The 22,587-nt window shown below is 37.6% G+C and overlaps 1 protein-coding gene across 1 annotated transcript in view; it reads left to right on the top strand.

The window, feature by feature from the left end:
- The window catches only part of SAMSN1 (SAM domain, SH3 domain and nuclear localization signals 1), a 173,212-nt gene that overhangs the window by 146,188 nt on the left and 4,437 nt on the right, over window positions 1-22,587 (top strand). Inside the window, 4 exon segments of the mRNA XM_052646142.1 lie at window positions 4,395-4,524; window positions 7,879-8,030; window positions 13,166-13,369; window positions 15,550-15,700. Of these exon segments, the coding sequence (XP_052502102.1) occupies window positions 4,395-4,524; window positions 7,879-8,030; window positions 13,166-13,369; window positions 15,550-15,700 (637 nt within the window).

The raw sequence follows: 22,587 nt of genomic DNA on the forward strand, positions 1-22,587 counted from the left end.
GTGTCCTCTGTTAATCATTTGTCTTTTCTATTAATATATTTCTTACAATATGGAACAGGTTCTTCTAGATATAGAAGTACTTGGTAGCTTATGAAGGACTTCAATATACTTTTTTCCTTGATAATTTTGCCCGGAAGTTGGGTGGAAGTCGGTACTCTTGTTCACATTTTAATAGAGGAAACAAGAGGCTCAGAAAAATCCTGCATGTTGTGTGTGAGGAACATAGATCATTTATGTTGGAACAAACAGTAATACTTCATTTCTTCCCATTAGCAAATGATGCTCTGTTTTACAGATAGGCTCCATTTCGCTCATCGTTTCATCAGTTGGTGAACGTGTGGGTTGTTTCCACTTGGGGGCTATTGTAAATAATGCTGCCATGAATGCCTTTGTTCAAGACTTTATGTGGAAAAATTCTTCATTTCTCTTGGTTACATGGTAACTCTGTCTGATACTTTGAGAAACTGGCAAAGTATCTCCTAAAGAAATTACATCATTTTACAGTCCCACTACCAGTGTGCAAGAGTTCCAATTTCTCCACATGCTTGTCAACATGTTACTGTCTGTCTTTTTTATGTTATCCTTTCATAATGGGTAGGAAGAGAATTGTCGTTAGACTTTGATTTGCACTTCCCTGGTGGCTAATGATGTTGAGAAACTTTTCAGGTGCTTATTGGCCATTGCATATCTTCTTTTGAAAAATGTTTATTCAAATCTTTTATCTGTTCTTTTAATTGGGTTGTCTTTTTATTGTTGACTTTTATGATTTTTAAAACAATATATTATGATACAAATCCTTTATGAGATATATGATTTGCAATATGATATATTTTCTCCCATTTGTGGATTGTGTTTTCACTTTCTTGATGGTATCGTTTACAGCACACGATTATGATTTTGAGTAGTCCGATTTATTTTTTCTATCATTAGTTGTGCTTTTAGTGTTATATCTAAGAAACCATTACTTGATCTAAGGTTACAAAGATTTACTCCTGTGTTTCCTCTAAGAGTTTTATAGTTGTAGGTATTAAAATTTGATGTATTGTCCATTAATTTTTCTATATGGTGTGTGGTGGGAGTCCAACTTCATTCATTTGAATGTGGATACTCAGTCATCCCAACCCTTCTTATTGAAAAGACAATTATTTCCCCATTGTATTGCCTTGGCATCTTTGTTGAAAAATCAACTGATCATAAATATATGGATTTATTTATGGGCTCAGTTCTATTCCGTTGATCTATATGTCTTATAGCTAGTCTGTTTTTAACCCACTTCAACAGGATTTCTCTCCCCAGTACTCCATTAAAACAATAGTCACAATCAGTATTAACCTCTGTGTTGCCAAATCAAATGGTCACCTTTCTTTCTTCTTACATACTTCTCAGCTGTGTCTGATGCAAGTGGTGACTTCATTACATATGAAACATTCTCTTTTATGATTTCTTTGGGCATTCTGGTTTTCCTTCTTTCTCATAGGTTCCTGTCTTGGCTATGCTTTCTTTCCTGTCCTTCTAAATATTGAGTCTTCCTGAGGCTTATTCCCAGATGCTTTACTCAATTTAGTCTCTCTTCTAAGTGATCTCATTTTGTCTCATGACTTTGTTTTTCACAATTACATCTCTAGCTATGATCTCTGTGCTTATCTGTTATACAAACAGTTGCTTATTTGATATTATCACTTAGATGCATAATAGATATCTAGAACTTGATATCCCTAAAATGGAATTACTGACTCTCTCTGCTTTCGTGCACTGGAGAGGGAAATGGCAACCCACTCCAGTACTCTTGCCTGGAGAATCCCATGGACGGGGGAGCCTGGTGGGCTGCCGTCTGTGGGGTCGCGCAGAGTCGGACACAACTGAGGCGACTCAGCAGCTGCAGCAGCAGCATGCTGTACAAAGAGTTTGTTTCTTGTCCAGTCTTCCAAGTAAAAGCAAAACTGTACTAATGGTAGATGTTGGAAAGAAAGGAAGGGGAAGAGAGAGACAGAAGGAGAAGGAAAGGAAAAAAAGAAGAAAGCCTATAGATCAACCAAAATTCATTCTTGCTCCCACTCTTCATAGCAATTCATCAGCATACCCTTCTAGTTTTAACTCCAAAGCATATCTACCATGTAAGTTATTCCTGCTTTAGATTAAGTAAACAACCTCTCTTGCCTAGATTACCTAATTGGTTTCCTTTCTTTCACTCTTTCCTCCATAAAAGCCATTCTCCACATGAAAGCCAGAAAGATATTTGAAAAGTCAAGTTCAGAAATTAAAATTTTACAGTGCCAGTTAAAATTTTACAGTACCAAAATGCATTCCCTTACACATCCAAAGATGTGTTCATTACAGTCCTCTGAGAAGTAGATTCCAAGACAGGAATAGACACACCAAAGACTTACTGGAGAAAATGCCTGTGAAGGATAAAGAAGAGAAAGAAAAAATGAGCAAGAAAATCCTTTAGATGACAATGCAAGTCTGATAACTATAAAAGGAGACAAAGAAAGAAGGAGGATCATTCAAATCTCACACCTCAGCACTGTTTTAAGAAAGCTTTGGCCAGATTGACGGGAAGTCCTCGAACCCAAGGTTTTCATTAAAGAAGCCCCACATCCCACCAGCATGGACTCAAATGGTAGCCCCACTATTTAAGTCATTGGTACATGGCTTTCTCGCGAACACAGTGGTGAACTCAGAGGGCCAGTAGTTAAGGATGTCAGTAAAGAAGGGTCCCACAGCAAGAGATCTGAGTATCGGAAGGGTCCAACAGCAAGAGATTTGCATGGTCATTTCAAGTGACTTAAAAAGTTCCTTCTAATCTGGCTCCAGTCTACTTCTCTGAGCTCATACCCTAATACTCTCCTTGCTCTCACTCAGCTCCAGCTAGGCTGGCCTTGTTGTTTTCCTCTGCATGTGTGCATGTCCAGTTGCTTCAGTCATGTCTGACTCTGCAACCTCGTGGCCTGTAGCCCACCTGGCTCCTTTGTCCATGGGATTTTCCAGGCAAGAATACTGGAATGGGTTGCCATTTCTTCCTCCAGTGGATCTTCCTGACCAGGAGATAAAACTGTCTGCCCGCACCTCCTGCTTTGCAGGTGGATTCTTTACCTGCTGAGCCACCTGGGAAACCCTATCCACTGTATAACTCAAGTTAATTCTTTGTTTAGCAATTTTGTTCCCGCTATTTCTTTTGAGTGGAATACTATCTGCAAATCTTCATATAAGTCACATCGTCTTATCATTCAGGTCAATAATGCAGACTCTATTACCATTTGGAGGAGGTCTTTGGTGGTCCCTCTCAATTAGTCAACCTTCCTTCAGACCTAATCTGAATAGCTAAACCTCTCACTTCATCCAGTTTTATTTCCTTCATAGCACTTATTCTCTGAAATTGTCTTGTTCATTTTGTTTACACAAACCTCCCCAAAGAGTACACACGCACACACATGCATGCACACACGCACACACACACACATACACACACACAGCAATGTACCTATTAAAGGTAGGACCCTGAATCTTGTTTACCATGGTATCCTCAGTTCCCCCAAACAATGCCAGGTACTTAGAAGATGTTCTACAGGCTTGTATTGAATGACTGAACAAATGAGTAAAGGAATGGATAAAAGCAGAGAATCAAACTAAGCATATATCATATGTTTATTCTGAACTTTTATCAATGTTTAGAAATGCTAAAAAATGAGGAATATTGAATTATATTTTGATGAGTATTAAGAAATTCATAGGTTTTGTTGAAACTATCTAAATATGGAAAACATTTGAGACGTTTTCAAGCAGATGTAATTTCTTTCGAGATTGTCTGTCTTTCCTAATTTTATGCAAGATTTGCTTTTCACTTGACTAGGTGGCAAGCACCGTATGAGATTTGTAAAGCTTCTTAGATAAGCTTTGCTTTAGAATTGCAAAGTGTGTATGTTTTATTCATATTTAGTGATCTGGTAGGGTGCAAATAACTGACATGAAGCAACTATGCAGAGTTTAAACTTGTAATATCAGATCTCAAAGGATTAGTAATGGTGGTAAACAGATGATAAGGAGAACATGAAGAAACAAAAGCACTTTAACAGATAAAGCACAAATGTTAATAAACCTAACATTTCTGATTAAATAGTCTTGGTATGATATTCACTCTAATTACAAAAATAAACTGGATAATTTCAGTTAAATTCCAAAATGTGGACTGTTTCAGCTAAAGAATTTTGCCAAGAATACCAAAAGACATTTTGCTAGAAATTGAGCTAAGGATTAATGACACTCATATTTTATGCTGATGTATTCCTAAGTATTTTATTGCTAAAGTATTGTCTTGTTTGTTAAATCAATGCACACAGTGAAAGTCTCCAAGGAAATCGTTCTTTGCACTTAACTTCTGATATGATTTTCTGAAGGATGAGGAAGGTGGAGAGGATACCCTCCCATACCGGAACAGTGACCCCACGCTTGGAACCCACATTGAGAAGATCTCCCTCAAAACCAGTGACTCCTTGGACAGTCTCTACAGTGGGCAGAGCTCATCAAGTAAGGCTATAGAATAAGTGACAAGAAGGGAGATCTGGGTTGAGTTAACTAAAAACAATGAATTTATTTCTCTCAGGCTTGTGAAAATAGCAACAAGCTTCCAGCTATTTGGGTAGCATGTTGAATCTATGGAATTGCTATTATTTAAAATAATACATAGTATATTAGAATTATGGGATATCTTGAAAATTTTATCACTGTGGTCAGCAGGGCTCTTAGGATAGGCCTTAAAAAGATCACATTGGATTAAATCTGAATCCTACAATATAGTATGCTGGAGAGAACTAGCATTACTTTGAATCCAGATTTTTTAAAAGAATTGAAATATTCAGAAAAACTAAAATCCTGTTCTCTGCCTTTTTTCCTTCCCTTTCTTCTTCCCCCACTTACTCCTTCCTTTCCTTTTCTCTTCCTTCCTTTTGCCCTTCTGTCTTCCTACCTCTCCCTCCTTCCCTTTCTTTTTCTTTCATTTTTTCCCCATTTTTTATTTATTTCTTCCCTATCCTCCCCCTCTCACTGTTTCCTTCCTTTCCTTTTTTTGGTCTGGAATATTCTGAAAAGAACAGGACATCTGCATCAATTCTACGTATCCATCCAGCATTAGTGAGTAAAAAGTGAAGTGGTATATAAATACTAAATAGTAGGAATATCACTTAGGTAGGGCTTCCCAGGCTTCCCTGGTGGCTCAGAGGTTAGAAGTATCTGCCTGCAATGCGGGAGACCTGGGTTCGATCCCTGGGTCGGGAAGATCCCCTGGAGAAGGAAATGGCAACCCACTCCAGTATTCTTGCCTGGAGAATCCCATGGATGGAGGAGCCTGATGGGCTACAGTCCACCGGGTCGCAAAGAGTCGGACACGACTGAGTGACTTCACTTTCACTTTCACTTTCCCAGGTGGTGCTAGTGGTAAAGAACCCACCTGCCAATGCAGGAGACATAAGAGAGGCAGGTTTGATCCCTGGTCAGGAAGATCCCCCTGGAGGAGAAAATGGCAACCCATTCCAGTATTCTTGCCTGGAGAATCCCATGGACAGAGGGGCCTGGCAGGCTATAGTTCATACGGTTCCTAAGAGTCATACACAAATGAGAGACTGAACACATATCAATTAGGTGACAAAAAGGAATCAGCATGTGTTCAATAAGAATTTTCTAAAAAAATATCATTTCTAACAAAGAAGTCACTCAAGCTTCAGTCATATGTCCTGCTACAATATTTTAGTGAAACTACTTATACTACAGGATGTGTTGTAAATTTTGTATATGTACACTGTTTTATATCTTTTGAATCTTTTCAGGGCTTTTAAATGGTTTTTTGCAAAGTTTATTTTCCACTCCATTCTAAATCAGCTGCTTCTGTTATTTGAAGATGGATCACAAAGACCAGATGTTGAAAATATCCTGAATTTTATTCCTGCTTTCCTACTGGCTGTAGAATAGCGATTTTGTGAAGTAAAAGCTAATACAGAAACATTTGAGGGGTATATTTTGCATGTGTGAAATTCAGATTTCATTAGTATTCATTTCTGCTGGAAGTTTTAAAATTCAAAATTGTGATGCCAAATGTGGGTAGAATTCTATTAACTTTAATATACCATGAAAAGCCAGGGACTGAAGTAGTCATGGAAGAGAGGATAAGGGAAATGGGAGTCCACTTAGCTATTATCAAACACAGCTTAATGTCTGTGACTAGATGCAACTTACCTTTTTTTAAAATACCAGTCCATATAAAAAATGAAGGCTTCCCTGGTGTCTGAGACAGTAAAGAATCTGCCTGCAATGCAGAGACCTGGGTTTGATCCCTGGGTTGGAAAGATCCCCTGGAGGAGGGAATGGCAACCCATTCCAGGATTCTTGCCTGGAGAATTCCATGGAGAGAGGAGCCTGGCAGGCTACAGTCCATGGGGTTGCCAAGAGTCACGACTGAGTGACTTGCATTATATAAAAAATGAAGCATCCACAGGGATCTTTATCTTATTTCTACACTTATTTGAATGAATGGTAGAGATACTGGGCCTGCTCCCTCATGAAACATAGCACCAAAGGACCACACTAAAGGAAAAAGAGAGGTGATGAAACCACCCCTGTGAGCCATTCTTGCCCCTAGGCAGCAAATATGGAATCTCTTTTTTTTCCCCCTTGAGGTTCAAGATCAGAAAGGAAAAGGACCAGAGAGCAAGGTTTAGGAGCAATTTTAAAAGCCCAGTTTAGAACAGTTTTGAACCATTTAGGAGTATAGACATTGTAACACACTTCCTCTTTCCCTGTCATTCACACTACAAGCAAAAATGCTACTTTTCATACAAAGAGGTGTTGTCTCAGAATGGCTTTTGGTACACAGTTCAGTTCAGTTCAGTCCAGTCGCTCAGTCGTGTCCGACTCTTTGAGACCCCATGAATCGCAGCACGCCAGGCTGTCCTGTCTATCACCAGCTCCTGGGGTTCACTCAAACTCACATCCATCGAGTTGGTGATGCCATCCAGCCATCTCATCCTCTGTCATCCCCTTCTCCTCCTGCCCCCAATCCCTCCCAGCATCAGAGTCTTTTCCAATGAATCAACTCTTTGCATGAGGTGGTCAAAGTACTGGAGTTTCAGCTTTAGCATCATTCCTTCCAAAGAACACCCAGGGCTGATCTCCTTCAGAATGGACTGGTAGGATCTCCTTGCAGTCCAAGGGACTCTCAAGAGTCTTCTCCAACACCACAGTTCAAAAGCATCAGTTCTTCGGTGCTCAGCTTTCTTCACAGTCCAACTCTCGCATCCATACATGACCACTGGAAAAACCATAGCCTTGATGAGACGGACCTTTGTTGGCAAAGTAATGTCTCTGCTTTTCAATATACATAGTAGGAAGTCTGAAACACCATTTTTGCTACATCATAGTAAGTTGTAGGAAAATTTGTGGCTTATGCTTTGACTATTTCTGATCAATAAGCACACAAAAATCCAACTGTTATTATAGGTTTCTGTCTTTGTTTAAATGTACAAAATTCATTATCTGCCTTATACAGGGCATTAAGGCTATATACTTCCTGCCTCTTTAGCAAGCAGCCAATGCTCAAAGCACTGTGCTGCTGGATCAGACCACAGAGGATGAAGTAAGAGAGTTCTTGAACTGGTGGCTGAGAAAAGAAGGATCAGGTTGACTGAATGAAGATCAGAAATGGCTCAAAGGACAGAAGTCACTGATGGAGAAGGACTGGGAGGAAGAATCAGCAATCAGTCACTTAGAACCCCCGCAGGAGGCTGGCATCCAATTGTTCAGCATTGTTTCTGCTTAGTTATGTCCAGGTGATGGTTCAGAATGTTATGAACCTTCAATGAGAACTGTAAATGTCTGCTTTGCTTTCATCAGGTGGAATAACAAGCTGTTCAGATGGTACAAGTAACCGGGACAGCTTTCGACTCGATGATGACGGCCTCTACTCTGGACCATTCTGCGGCCGTGCCAGAGTCCATACCGATTTCACACCAAGCCCCTATGACACTGATTCCCTCAAAATCAAGGTGTGTGCATTCTGTATGGCTTGTCTATGTCTGGGTGTATGATCTCTTTCAGGAAGTACAGGTAAGGGGAACAAGGGGTGAGTGTATCTTCCCAAGAGGAGAACTGAGGACTGGTTTACTGTGGCAGGAATTCAAACAACACACGAGAGGTAAGGTAGGGTGATCAGTCTTTTGAGGCTATTCACAAAAGTTGTGTTTTGTAGATAATGCAGAATCATAGCCTTTTTAAATTAATTTAGTCTTTATTGAACGATAACTGCTTTATAATACTCGATGACATAAATCAAAGCAAGATCCTCTATGACCCACCTCCTAGAATCATAGCCTTTTAAGGGAGAAGGAACTATCTACATTTTTTCTGAGTACCAAAAGCCTCACAAGTTACTAGAAGTGCCTAGTTGTACTTGATACTTGTTGGAGTAAAAATAATGAACCCAAGGAGACAGAGAGAAAATGGGAATATCAGGCAAGAGTCCAGGAGAGTAAATGCCTTAGGAACCAGAGTTGGTCAGGCAATTTCAATACTTAAGTCAGTACTTGCAAATGCCACGAGTAACCTGACAATTTTCTCTCAATGATATTTCCTCCTGAATTCCCTTTTCTTCAATGTTGCCTTCTATATTCATTTTCTTTTGCTGAAAGGGCTTCAAATAACACAAATGTATTATTATTTCACAGTTCTGTAGGTCTTACATGTGGGCTCAATTGGGTGGTCTTTTTAAGGTCTCACTGGGCTGAAATCAAGGTGCCAGCTGAAGCTATGATCTTATCTGAGACTCAGGGTCCATTTTCATGCTCACAAGCTGCTGGCATAATTCAGCTCCTTTTGCTTATAGCACTGAGTTTTCTGCTTTCCTAAGGGATATTAACTGGGAGCCATTCTCAGTCCCCTGAGGTTGCCAGCCATGATTTTCTTTAACATGGCAGTTCACTCCTTCAATAGCTATAGCAGAAAACTTCACTCATGTTTCAAATCTCTTTATTTTAAAAGGTCTTACATGATTAAGTCAGAAATACAGAGATAACTTCTTTTTAATTCCCAAATTAATAAATTTGGGGTATTAATTATGTCTGCATAGCCCCTCCTGTCATATAACATAATTACAGGTTTGAAATTCATCATGTTCATACTTTTGTTTATACTCAAGGGGACGAGGTGTTGCAATAGTACAAATAGAAGAAAATTTAGTGGTAAAATACTTTATAGATGTTAGATTATCCATTTTAGTAGCACAAAGTCACTATACCTAAGGGTGGAAATTATTAATTTTCTATACTGTCAATACTGTCAAATAGCTGTGAAAAGAAGGGAAGCAAAAAGCAAAGGAGAAAAGGAAAGATATATCCATTTGAATGCAGAGTTCCAACGAATAGCAAGGAGAGATAAGAAAGCCTTCTTCAGCAATCAATGCAAAGAAATAGAGGAAAACAATAGAATGGGAAAGACTAGAGACTTCTTCAAAAAAATTAGAGATAACAAGGGAAAATTTTATGCAAAGATGGGCACAATAAAGGACAGAAATGGTAGGAACCTAACAGAAGCAGAAGATATTAAGAAGCGGTGGCAAGAATACACAGAACTGTACAAAAAAGATCTTCACAACCCAGATAATCACGACGGTGTGATCACTCACCTAGAGCCAGACATCCTGGAATGTGAAGTCAAATGGACCTTAGGAAACATCTATACGAACTAAGCTAGTGGAGATGATGGCATTCCAGCTGAGCTATTTCAAATCCTGAAAGATGATGCTGTGAAAGTGTTGCACTCAATATGCCAGCACATTTGGAAAACACACCAGTGGCCACAGGACTACAAAAGGTCAGTTTTCATTCCAATCCCAAAGAACGGCAATGTAAAGAATGCTCAAACTACCACACAATTGTACTCATCTCACATGCTAGTAAAGTAATGCTCAAAATTCTCCAAGCCAGGCTTCAGCAATACGTGAACCGTGAACTTCCTGATGTTCAAGCTGGTTTTAGAAAAGGCAGAGGAACCAGAGATCAAATTGCCAACATCCGCTGGATCATGGAAAAAGCAAGAGAGTTCCAGAAAAACATCTATTTCTGCTTTCTTGACTATGCCAAAGCCTTTGACTGTGTGGATCACAATAAACTGTGGAAAATTCTGAGAGAGATGGGCATACCAGACCACCTGACCTGCCTCTTGAGAAATCTGTATGCAGGTCAGGAAGCAACAGTTAGAACTGGACATGGAACAACAGACTGGTTCCAAGTAGGAAAAGGAGTATGTCAAAGTTGTATATTGTCAACCTATGTATTTAACTTATATGCAGAATGCATCATGCTGGAAGAAGCACAAGCTGAAATCAAGATTGCCGGGAGAAATATCAATAATCTCAGATATGCAGATGACACCACCCTTATGGCAGAAAATGAAGAGGAACTAAAGAGCCTCTTGATGAAAGTGAAAGAAGAGAGTGAGAAAGTTGGCTTAAAGCTCAACATTCAGAAAATGAAGATCATGGCATCCAGTCCCATCACTTCATGGAGAATAGATTGGAAAGACTGGAAACAGTGTCAGACTTTCTTTTTCTGGGCTCCAAAATCACTGCAGATGGTGATTGCAGCCATGAAATTAAAAGACGCTTACTCCTTGGAAGGAAAGTTATGACCAACCTAGACAGCATATTAAAAAAGCAGAGACATTACTTTGCCAACAAAGGTCTGTCTAGTCAAGGGTATGGTTTTTCCAGTGGTCATGTATGGTTGTGAGAGTTGGACTATAAAGAAAGCTAAGCATTGAAGAATTGATGCTTTTGAACTGTGGTGTTGGAGAAGACTCTTGAGAGTCCCTTGGACTGCAAGGAGATCCAACCAGTCCATTCTAAAGGAGATCAGTCCTGGATGTTCATTGGAAGGACTGATGTTGAAGCTGAAACTCCAATACTTTGGCCACCTGGTGCGAAGAGCTGACTCATTTGAAAAGACCCTGATGCTGGGAAAGATTGAGGGCAGGAGGAGAAGGGGATGACAGAGGATGAGATGGTTGGATGGCATCACTGACTCAATGGACGTGAGTCTGAGTGAACTCCGGGAGTTGGTGATGGACAGGAAGGCCTGGTGTGTTGTGGTTCATGTGGTTGCAAAGAGTCAGACACAGTTGAGTGACTGAACTGAACTGAACTGATACTGTCAATACCAAACCAATGTTAACCATAAATATTATAAGCTATGAAGTGTTAATATTATTATCACACGTTCAAGGCACTCAGCTCTTCTCTTTATTCCTTTTAAGATATCAAGTTGGAATAAGCTCAGCTGGAGAATGAGGGAAACATTTCTTTCCACAGTTAGCTCCTTACTTATTTCTATGAAATGATTTGAAGTCTAAGTCCAAGTCTTGGGGAAAGGAGGATTATAACCAAGCAACCATTGTGGAGGGAGGGCAGCAGAAGGGAATACATTGAAAACCTTTTGATTCAGGATAGATTTCATCTTTCCCTATAATACCATGCAGTGCACTACCCCTAGTGCTGCTTAAGGGGACGTTTGTGGAGCTCTTGTAGGACACAATAAAAATCCCATAGACAACACTGGGTAATGAATAGTATTGTCCCCAGCCAGGGTCCTATCTGAAATGAAGTTTGATTTTTGCCTGTAGCCTGTGGGCTTACCGATAATGTATTTGTACAAGTTTAAAGGATAATAAGAAGGGTGCAGCATAAGACTACGATACTTTGAGACAACCCCCTAGAGCCTCTGGGGATTTTCTAGCTCTGCTTAGCTGATGTCATCTAGCCTAGGATTTGCTTCCCTATAGTTAATGGCAGGAAAAACTAGATGAGCAGCTCATAGGATCAGAATGTCAAATATGTAATAAACTGGAAAGAACTGATCTTTTAATCACATTGGATTCTACTTTTACAAATACAATTTGTGTATTAGATGGAAGAATGCACATTCAAGAACAGCAGAAAAAAATATTTTTAGTAGCAGATTTAATGCTTTGTTTGATGGTAGACCTCTAAAATGGCAAAAAATGTCAGAATCTATAATGTAATCTCTGAGGTAGACAGCTAAAAGTCTTAAAGAAGTAATTATGACTCTTAAATGTAGACACTGTATTTACATAGAAATCAACTTTCTTTACCAAAAAAAAAAATACCCGTGTTTTTTGTTTTAAATTTTGTTTAAATACCCGTGTTTTTTGTTTTAAATTTTATTTATTTATTTAATTTTTATTTTTACTTTCTTTTACTTTACAATACTGTATTGGTTTTGCCATACATTAGAGGTGAATAAAGAGACAGACCAATTATTCTGTCAGTCCCAAAGCATTCCGTTCATATTTTGAACTATTCCTGTGAAACTCAATCTAAGTATTAATTAAATATTAGTTGATTAAGTATTAATTGATCTAGAATAGCATAATTTATCCTTAGTACATATATAATTTTGTTACATATTTTATATGTACAAAGTTCTGAACATTTTCATTATTTTAGATGGATGCAATACTTTAGGTAGATTCATTTCACAAAGTATATGAATTTTTCTGATGAACTAGAAGCATAGACAGAGCCATAGACTTTTCTTTCCTCCCTTTCCATACTTGGGAGCCCATCCAGGGATGATGCTGCATGTGTATTGTTTGGACAGGATAAATGAAAAGAGCATCATTTTTTAATTCAAACAACTTAGGCTTGAGTTCTGGTGCTGCCACTAACTTGCTGTGAGTTCCTGAGAAATTAATGCTTGCATTTCTCTTTCCATAATATTTAGAGTAATAGTAATAATTATACCTAGCATATAGGTTGAAGAGATGTATTATGGACATAAAAGAGCTTAATATATGCAAAATGTTTTGTAAACTACAAGACGCTCTACAAATGTAAGCTGATAAATGATATGATTCCAAAAACATAAACACATCATCAAATACAGTTAGGAGTTTTTCTTCAAGCATGTTGGAGTTTTCTTCAACATTACTAGCAAATAGCTTCCTTAAACTTTTAAAAGGAATTTCTTCTTAGATTTATTTCTAACTCTAAATCCCTTTAATGGTATTCCCTCATTCTAATTTTCAATGATTCCAGTGTTTTTTTTTCTCCTACCAATTGCCATAGCATCAGAGATCTATGAAATCTAACATATTTCTTTGTCTTTAGAAAGGAGATATCATAGATATTATCTGCAAAACGCCAATGGGGATGTGGACAGGAATGTTGAACAATAAAGTGGGAAACTTCAAATTCATCTATGTGGATGTCATATCAGAAGAAGCAGCCCCCAAGAAAATGAAGACACAAAGAAGGAGTGGAATGGAAAAGCCTGAGACGCTGCAGGAGTTCCTAGAGAGGATTCACCTTCAGGTTAGCAAACCCACGGCCTGTTTGATTTTGATGGCATACAGACGGAATAACTGGGAAGAATGGATCACTGTGTATTGCTAAAAAAAAAAAAAAAAAATACATGACTTACAGCAAGGGAAAATCTGTTTTCCAAGGACAGCTCTTATTTACCCATAACCACTTCTTTATGCATGGACAGGTCTTGATATAACATCACTTGGACTAAATTCTAATGATATTTAGCAGTCACAGTAAAAATTGGGCTTCCCCAGTGGCTCAGCTTCTAAATAATCTGCCTGCAATGCAGGAGACACTATAAGACACAGGAGACTCCTGTTTGACCCCTGGGTCGGGAAGATCCCCTGTAGAAGGAATGGCAACCCACTCCAGTACTCTTGCCTGAAAAATCCCATGGAATGAGAAGCCTGGCAGGCTATCGTCCAAAGGGTCGCAAATAGTCGAACATAACTGAACAATTAAACAGGCATGTAGCACCTAGAGATTAGAACAAGAAAGTGCAGTGGAAAGTGAAATACATTTGGGGGAATAAAAGACCCAGAGAAAACTTGGTAATGAGAATGATAAACAGAATATAAAGAGTGAAGGTAAAAATTCAAAGAATTGAAAGGAAGAAAGACAAGAAAATGTATTTCCTATAGAGCAGAGATCAAAAGCAACTCAGTAGAAGGTAACCAAATTTGTTTTTAAAGAAATTTGTTAGAAAACAATGATTATTAAGCCCCCATAATGATTGTGTTAGGGAAACTGTTGTCTATATTTATAATCCAGTTATTTTCTTGTTATATTAGAGAAATTTTTATGAAGTATCTCTATGTTGTTAAATGGCATGTACATCTGCTATGCCTAGCCTCACTAAATTTACCATTTTGCAATCTACTTCTAAAACTAACACAGCAGTTATTTTGATAGTTTTCAAAATTCACCATCAAGAAAATAATCAATTAATCTTTCCTTAACTGTTTCTCCTGAATTATCTAGCTGTATTCCTATCTGTAGACACACAACATAGACATTTCAATATTACTATTGGTGCCCTCCAAATGGTATACTCCTTGCAGGAGGCACATGTTTGAATCCTACTTCAGCTACTTGTTTGTTCTGTGACCTATGAAAAAACCAAGGTCTGAGGAAGTGAAACTTACTCAAGAACTCTCAGTTAGTTACATCAGATTGGGATTTTTTTTTTTTCTGTTCTGATTCTGTGATCCTTTTAGGATACATTATTTTAAAACAGAATTGCTACTCTTTCTTTCCTTTTTCTAAATAAATAAAGGGCTAGTAATAAGTTCTTTCTGATTACTTAAAACTTTTATATCCTCTTATTCAATTTTAGTAACTAAAATAAGGATATTGGATTAATGATCAAGTAAAATGGGAGGAATATTTGAGGAAGTTGAAAAGCATTTAAATTCACTTTGCATTTTTATTCTGTTATGGAGAACAGAGGTTACATAAATAACATATAGACTTTGAAATCAGAAGCTTATGAATTTTAAACTAATATATATTAATGCAAATGATGGACAAAATATACATGCTAAGAAAAGGAAACAATACTTTTCCCTACCATAGTGTTCTAATGCTTAATAAAAGCTTTTAATTAAATAAAAAGTCTGGAATGCCCTAGGTTTATAAAATACCTTTCAACCAAAATGTTAGGTATACTTATATAAATTATATCTGTTTCAAACTCCTTTTTTGACCTGCCCCAAGAAGTTAATGAGGGTAGATAATTTTGTGATCAAGCAAACAGGAAGAGATACAGATCCAGAAATATTATTATAATATACTCTATGAGAGGCATTTTACTGATGGCCAAAAAAACACTAGCTTTTTCAATTTTGCTATTTGAGAAGTGAAAATGTGCCAGATGGGATGAGTGATCCAGCTATTTAATTGATCCATGATTTAGCATTGCATTGCTTAGGGTAATCATTTCTTCTTTACATTTGTCCTTCCAGAAGGTGAGAAATGTACAACATGCTTTTTAAAAGTCCTGCGTTCATCTGTAGAAAACTAGTACAAATAAAATAAAATTAAGCAAAAGTTCTGTTGGCACCTTTCGGTTCCAATGCATTGTTTCCATACATTTCTATACTTTTTAAAAATCTAAAAATAACTAAAAGTAAAATGTTTCATCTGAGTAGTTTATATTGTACAAAGTTTTTTCTTCCCCACAGGAATATACTTCAACACTTTTGCTCAATGGTTATGAGACCCTAGAAGATTTAAAGGATATAAAAGAGAGTCATCTCATTGAATTAAACATTAAAAACCCAGAAGACAGGATGAGGTTACTATCAGCTGCTGAAAATCTCCTTGATGAAGAAAGTAAGTATGCGTAGCTACTCTTCTCCCTCACAGAATCAAAGGTTAATGTAAATAGTAAAATCATTAAAAACAAATTCCCAGTTTTATTTACTGAGAATCATATAAAGCAGTCTTTCCAATAAAAAAAAGTATTTTCTTATACATTTGGAAACAACAACTCTGGTCAAATCAATAAATAGAAAGAAGACTTTTTCTTTCTTTTTTTTGGCTGCTTACTGGATCCAGAAAATGAAAGGGCTTTATTGGGTACTTCATTTAGAGTCTGCAGACCTATTAATTTACACACAAGAGGGTGTCCGCACTCCCTAAGACTGGGGGAGTCAGAGACAAATATTTAGCGACAGCATGAGCCATTAGCGAGAACTGTCATATGCAACGTTTGTAGAACTGCACAGAGAGAGCATGGCTCTGAGCTAATGAGCCTTTGCACCATACAAGAAAATTCATTTCATTACCATGTAGTCACATCTTGTACGTGTTTATAGTATTCTTTCAAAATGTTATAATAGTTTGCAAAAATATTCAGCACTTACTTTTATTATCTGAGGTCATTGTCTCTGTATTTGTAAGTATAAACTGAAGGTGGAGTAACACATGAAGATTCACTTGAATATTGGCCACACCAACTGGGTTTATAAAGATAAGCTAGCCTTTGTTTTCACAACTGCCCGATCTGACCATTACTCTGACCAAATCTGACTGGGCTCCCTAAATCCTGAGCTCAGGGAGTGCCGAACTCTGTCAGGAGTATTTCATTAGAAAAAAAAGGGAGATGGTATCTAATTCTAAAGATGAAAAAGAACTTATGTCCCCTAATCCAACCTTCTCTTTACAAAGTAATATGAATAATAACCATTAATTATTTTTTTGAACATGTTCTCTAAAGCTTTGAGCCAGGGTATTTACATGTACTATCTTCTTTAAAGCTGTCCACAACTCTCTGAGGTGGTATCATCCCTATTTTTATAATGAGAAATGAGAAGATAAGAAACTTGCCCAAGTTTATGCACTTGGTGAATTAGGAAGCTAGGACCAGTGTTTGTGATGTTGTTAGATTTTCTTATACTGCAATTAATAGCCCAGATTGAGAGTCAGGAGAAAAGCTCTACATAGGAACCAGGCCTCCTGATGGTCCTCTAGTGATCTTTCCTTTATTCTCCCTCATATGTCTCACGAAATGGCAGTGTTGAACTGCACATATTTATTATACATGGGCCTTTTGTCTAGTAAGAATTAATTTACTTTATAGAAATCGTACGTTATTGAATCTTTACTTGCTCTCTTGAGCTCGCAAAGGTCCTTATCCTTTTCAAGGAGTTTTCACATGCATCACTAATTTGACACCCACAGAGCTGATTTCATCCTTTAGGCTTAGGAGTTTTTATGCCTTCTTTGAAGTTGTGGTGGCTAGGAGATGCAGAAAAGAAAGGAATCAGGTCATAGAGGCAAACAAAGGTCAGACTTAAGAAAGTAACCTATTTACAAGCCAAAACCAAACTGATCAGTGTAAACCGGTCTAGGAATATCTTCCAAGTAAACGAGGCAGTTCCTTTCACATCTTGTCATTTCAAAACATGGATCCTCACTATGCAATATTATACCAAGAAACGGATTCTGTCTTGAAAGTGATGATTTTCAGTATCGTTATCAGTACTCTCCCAAACAAGCTGATACTGAAATTAGAGGGAGGAAAAACAGTATTTTTTGAACACTAATAAATAATTGCTTTTCTTCTACAATAACATCCATGTAGCCATTTTGCCCATTTTATAGATGAGAAAATATTTCGGAGATGAATTTCAAAGAGGCCAAACAGCTAGATTAGTAGTAGACTTGGAGTTTTAATTAAAGGTAATTTACTACAAAAAAACAAATTCTTAAAAAATAAATAAAACTTAAAAATAAAAACAAGTTCTTTCTTCCACACATACAAACCAGTAAATATGAATAGAATAATGACTATTTGAAAATGCAAGCTTTCTACTGTTTTGTCGACTTCCCCAAGAACTTCAGGTCACTTGTCCATCTCAGAAAGTGGAAGTTAATATTTAAGTGAGAAAGGACGTTTTGTAACAGCATGACAGCCTTAAAGGTTCAAAGGCATGTATAGCTGCACTGAAACAGGATTTGTGAATGGAATGGGCCAGAGAGGCTTGGTAAACAGGGCTTTAAGTCATGAAAGTGCGCTCAGCAGAGACCCACAGAGGGACGATCAGTCCAGTCCAAAGGCCTGGGCCACTTAAGGTATCCACTTAATTTCTTTATTCTGCCTTCCACATCACCCATGTACCTTCTCTGTTAACAAAAGTACAACAATTTATAGATGATATCATCTTAGAGCTAGGTATAATTTTAAAAACCATCTGACTCAAATTCTTCCTTTACAAGATGAGGAAACTAGAACTGGAGTAGCCTTCTCAAGGTCACATATCTAGAACCCAGTCTCTTAAACTTATCAGAAACACATTCTACTATGCCCTGGTCTCTGAAAACAAAAGACAATCTCTCCAAATTATGATATGACTTTCCATGTTTGATATAAAAAGCATAAAAATTCCCTGAATTATTTCTCTTTAGAAAACAGTACTTGAAGGTTACTAGAGGTTGACCATTTAATAATATACAGTAATGTACAAACATATCCATACAGAGCCAAATTCTAGGAGATGAAAAATGGAAAAAAATGCAGATTCAACCAGTATTTGTTCTCAACACACAACCCTGAGACTTTTCCTCTTTTAATCTTACGGTCTAAAGTAGTATTAGAATATACATGTCAAAAAGATGCATATTGCATGTTAGGCTATTCTGACTGAAAGCTATTTATCTTATATGAAACTGCTTTGCTCAAGAAATAAAGAAGAATGACTTTTATTTGTTGATAAGATGGTGAGTTCTGATGATTCGGCACCATGCTGCTGCGTGCTTATTTTATCTATTCTCTACTCTGTGAATCATATCTTCTACAACCATGCTAAAGATTAAATGCACAACCTTCATGTACTTTGAATGATAAAGACCTTGAATATATGGTTGTTTAAAAATGAGACATTATTAAAAACAAATGCATGTCACAGTCATAGGTTTAAAATAGCTTTTTTTTGTTATGTGGAAGAATGGGGTATGCAAATTGACCAGGATTTTATGTATGCATTTTATTTTGATCATTGAATAATGTCAGTTTGGGGAATGTCAATAAATTCCTAGTTTAGCGTTTCATTGCTATGTAGGTTAGAAAGTTTTCCTTTGCTTATTATTCAGTATAAAAAGGGAGCAGAGTGGGCACCGGTTCTGATCACAGGAGTTAAAGCTCTGAGATAATGTAGAAAAGACCACAAACTCCAATGTGAGCCTTTAATACATTTAGAGGGACCAAAGGGTGGGGAATGGGACAGGAACAAACAGAAATCTAGACTTAGAACAAGCAGTTTCCCTTTTCTCTTAGGCCAAAATGGACAGCATTGTACCCGCTTTGACCTTGAAAATGTTAACTGGATTAAACTTTTTTAGGTCATTGGTTGACAGGAGGTAAAGACACTTCTCCAACAAACTGACAGTAGGGCTGAGTGGTGTTAGGACTGATCATTGCATGACTTCTAGAATAGAATAGCAACTTTGGGTTCTACAATTCCAAGCAAGACTAGCACAGAGATATTCTGAATTTCTTCTCACGACACTTTAGAACTGAGCAGAATCAGGCTACTGGCTCCTTCAGCTGGGAATCTAGACGAGGTTAGAAGGAGAAGAAAAATTAGGGTAACGACTTGGCTCTTGAAGGAGCCAATGAGTGGAATCTATTTTGTGCACTTTAGAGCTTCTCTATTCATCATCTGAATTTTAAAATGGTTTGTTTACTTTGAATAAATATTCCCAGCAAGGAAAAAAGAGAATAGAGACTATGTGTGTGTATGTGTGTGCATTTTTCCATAAATACAACCTTCAAGACCCCTTTGCCTTGCTGAAAAATGCCTCTTTAAAATAAAAAGATAGTTAACTGCTATTTATAGTAAATATTTTCTTTTTATTCTGAACTCATTTCTCTTTTCCTGTGCAGAGATGCACTTTGATGTGTCTTAAAAGTGTGTCTGTGAGAATGTGTACAATCCTCCTTGGGGAAAATAGGTGATGGAAATATCTTGCTCTCCCAATAGCCCAGGGATAATTAAAATTTAAATTGAAAACAAAAAACAACCTCATAACAGAATAAGCAAACTCTCTTGGAACCTGTATATAACATATTGGAGGTATTACCTGCACCCTTGGTTCACAGTGCTCAGTGAGGAGGAAGAGGGAAGGGTGGGTTGTGTGCCAGGCCCTTGGCACCAGCTGTGGTCACAGCAGCTCCACATCGCTCAACTATCCCCGCTTGTGCCTTCCTGCCTGCCTACCTGCCCACAGCGATGCAGGGCAAATGGCAAAGCCCAGCCAGGAGCCTGGAACATGAGCGGCCAGCAGGGGAGCTTTGTAGCGATGCCAAGCAGCAGTCCAGCAGTTGGCCTGACAGTGTGCCAGGGTTGCCTGGTGCCTTAGCCCCTGACATCCGTGCCTGTTGTTTCCAACCCACTTGCCATATGATTTGGACTGAGATTCAAGAGACATGCAGCTTTTAAGAAAATATATGCTGACTCTCTCCACAGACAGAGTAGAGGAGGCACATGGGCATTTTACTTTTATTTATTTATAAATATGTATTTAATATCTAGTTCTAGTCATAGCCATTTTGCCTCGTGTAAACTTTCTTCAATTTTTTTTTAGTTTTATCTCCTAAAATTTAAATTATGATAGATGCCATATTCCATATAATACAAAGAACAAAAAAAATGAAATAAAAACATTATACTTCAGAGAACCATCTCCAGAGAAAACAGTTCATAGAATTTTCACCTCAGTCATTTAGAGAGCTTGTAACATCTGTACATGTAAGGCATTCCTGTACTTGTCTTTATATTGCACTGTGATTGTTTACTAGGCATGGCTTTGTAGTGATTACCCTGGTCAAACCAGATACAATCCTCTATCACCATGTGCCTTCCCAAAGCCCCTAGTGTCACGCTTGGCATTGAATCCATAGTTAACAAATGCTTGTGGAAAGCATATATGTTGAGTGAGAGAATGAAGAGAACTGCAAATAGTAGGCAAAACTTTGTTTTCTGGTTATAAAGTTTAGAGTCCCCTGCAATCCCACTTTACACATAAAAGGTTTTGTTACAGGCAGCTGGGTGTTGGAATATGTCGTTAAGACTCATTTCATGTATACATTAGCCATGTGTGCAGGTAAAGGTGAAAGTGTGTGAGCAGATTTCTAAAAATGTAAAAAACTGTCAAAGTTTAAAATAGGTATACTTTTGAATCCAGAAACTCCAAATTTTAGGAATTTGATTAACTTCTACAATGCATAAAAATACTAGTTAAACTACTAGGAGTTTCAGTTCAAAACTAAAACTAATGTGAACTTCTATTAGTAGTTACTTTGTTGTAAATAAGATATAGGCAAACAATAAAACAGGATAAAGATATCAGGAGAATTAAATACAGACTGACATGAAAAGATGCCCAAAACATAGTAAATGGTAAAAACAAATTGTAGATTAGTAATATGTAACATAATCCTGTTTTGCCAAATATAATAAATTTTAAAATAATGAAATTATCATTTCACCATGTCAAGTAAACAGGATTAAATTAAATGTTAAGAAATGTGATATTGATTTCCCAAGACCCCTAATGAAGCAGTACGATAATAGTTTTTTATATTATTTGGTCATCATCAGAATAGTGTAATAGGACAACAATTCAACCAAGGGCAAATACTTCCTGGGACCAAGGCCTTTCATGGGGATGTGTGCTTGGGGACATGGTAGCCTGATATGAGGTCCCCATGGGTATAGAGCAATTAGATCTCAAGTGAGTGTGACTCTGTGCCACTGAAGGAGCCTGCACAGTGAGCAGCTGTTGTGAGTGTAAGTGAAAAGACATACTCTCCAGAAAACAGCTCATTAGAGAGGCGACTATGATGCTTGAATGCAAAGAGAGGTTAGCAAACAGAGGGAGAGTCGATTCAACTCCATATTCTCTCATGGCCTCAGGAAAACAGTCACTGGTTGGTTTCCCATGAAGTGATTCTTGTATTCACTTTGTTCTTGTTGTTTTTTCAAAAGGTGGACTAGTATTCAAATAAAATAAATATCAGTTATTCACTAAACAGAAAATTAAAATGTTTAGGTAATTTAAGGACATGCTTAAGATGAAGTCAGAAATAAGTAGGTTATGCCATATTGTCTAGTGAATGCTCCCCTCCATGGACAATGCTATCTCTAGCCAAATAAATATAGCCACAGTGATCTGGAGAACGCTTGAGTCTCGGTTTGAGGAACTGATATGGAGCTAAAAATGAGGCTGAAATTTTGAACCATCTTAAAATGCTTCCCTTGTAGCTCAGACAGTAAAGAATCTGCCTGCAGTGCAGGAGACCTCAGTTCAATCCCTGGGTCAGGAATATCCCCTAGAGAAGGGAATGGCTACCCACTCCAGTATTCTTGTCTGGGAAATCCCAGAAACAGAGGAGCCTGGTGGGCTAGGGTCCATGGTGTCACAAAAGTGTCTGACACAACTTAGCGACTAAACAACAAAGGTGCATAAGTTGTTTTTCCTCTCTGAAGATGGTACTGGACTAGAGAAAATAGAGGAGGATAATACAAAGGCCCAAGAGGTGTCTTCATTTGAATTTCAACAAAATTTCTTACTTGATTTTCTTTAGTTCATATTTCCTTTAATTAACCTAAGTATTGCATTCTTTTTATTAAATACATTGTTTATTGAGCACTTTCATTGGTCAGCTATCTTCCTATGCCCTCTGGATTTTACTTGATAGTACATGGTATAAAGGA

Source organism: Budorcas taxicolor, chromosome 1, assembly GCF_023091745.1.
Source record: "Budorcas taxicolor isolate Tak-1 chromosome 1, Takin1.1, whole genome shotgun sequence".
Lineage (NCBI taxonomy): Eukaryota > Metazoa > Chordata > Mammalia > Artiodactyla > Bovidae > Budorcas > Budorcas taxicolor.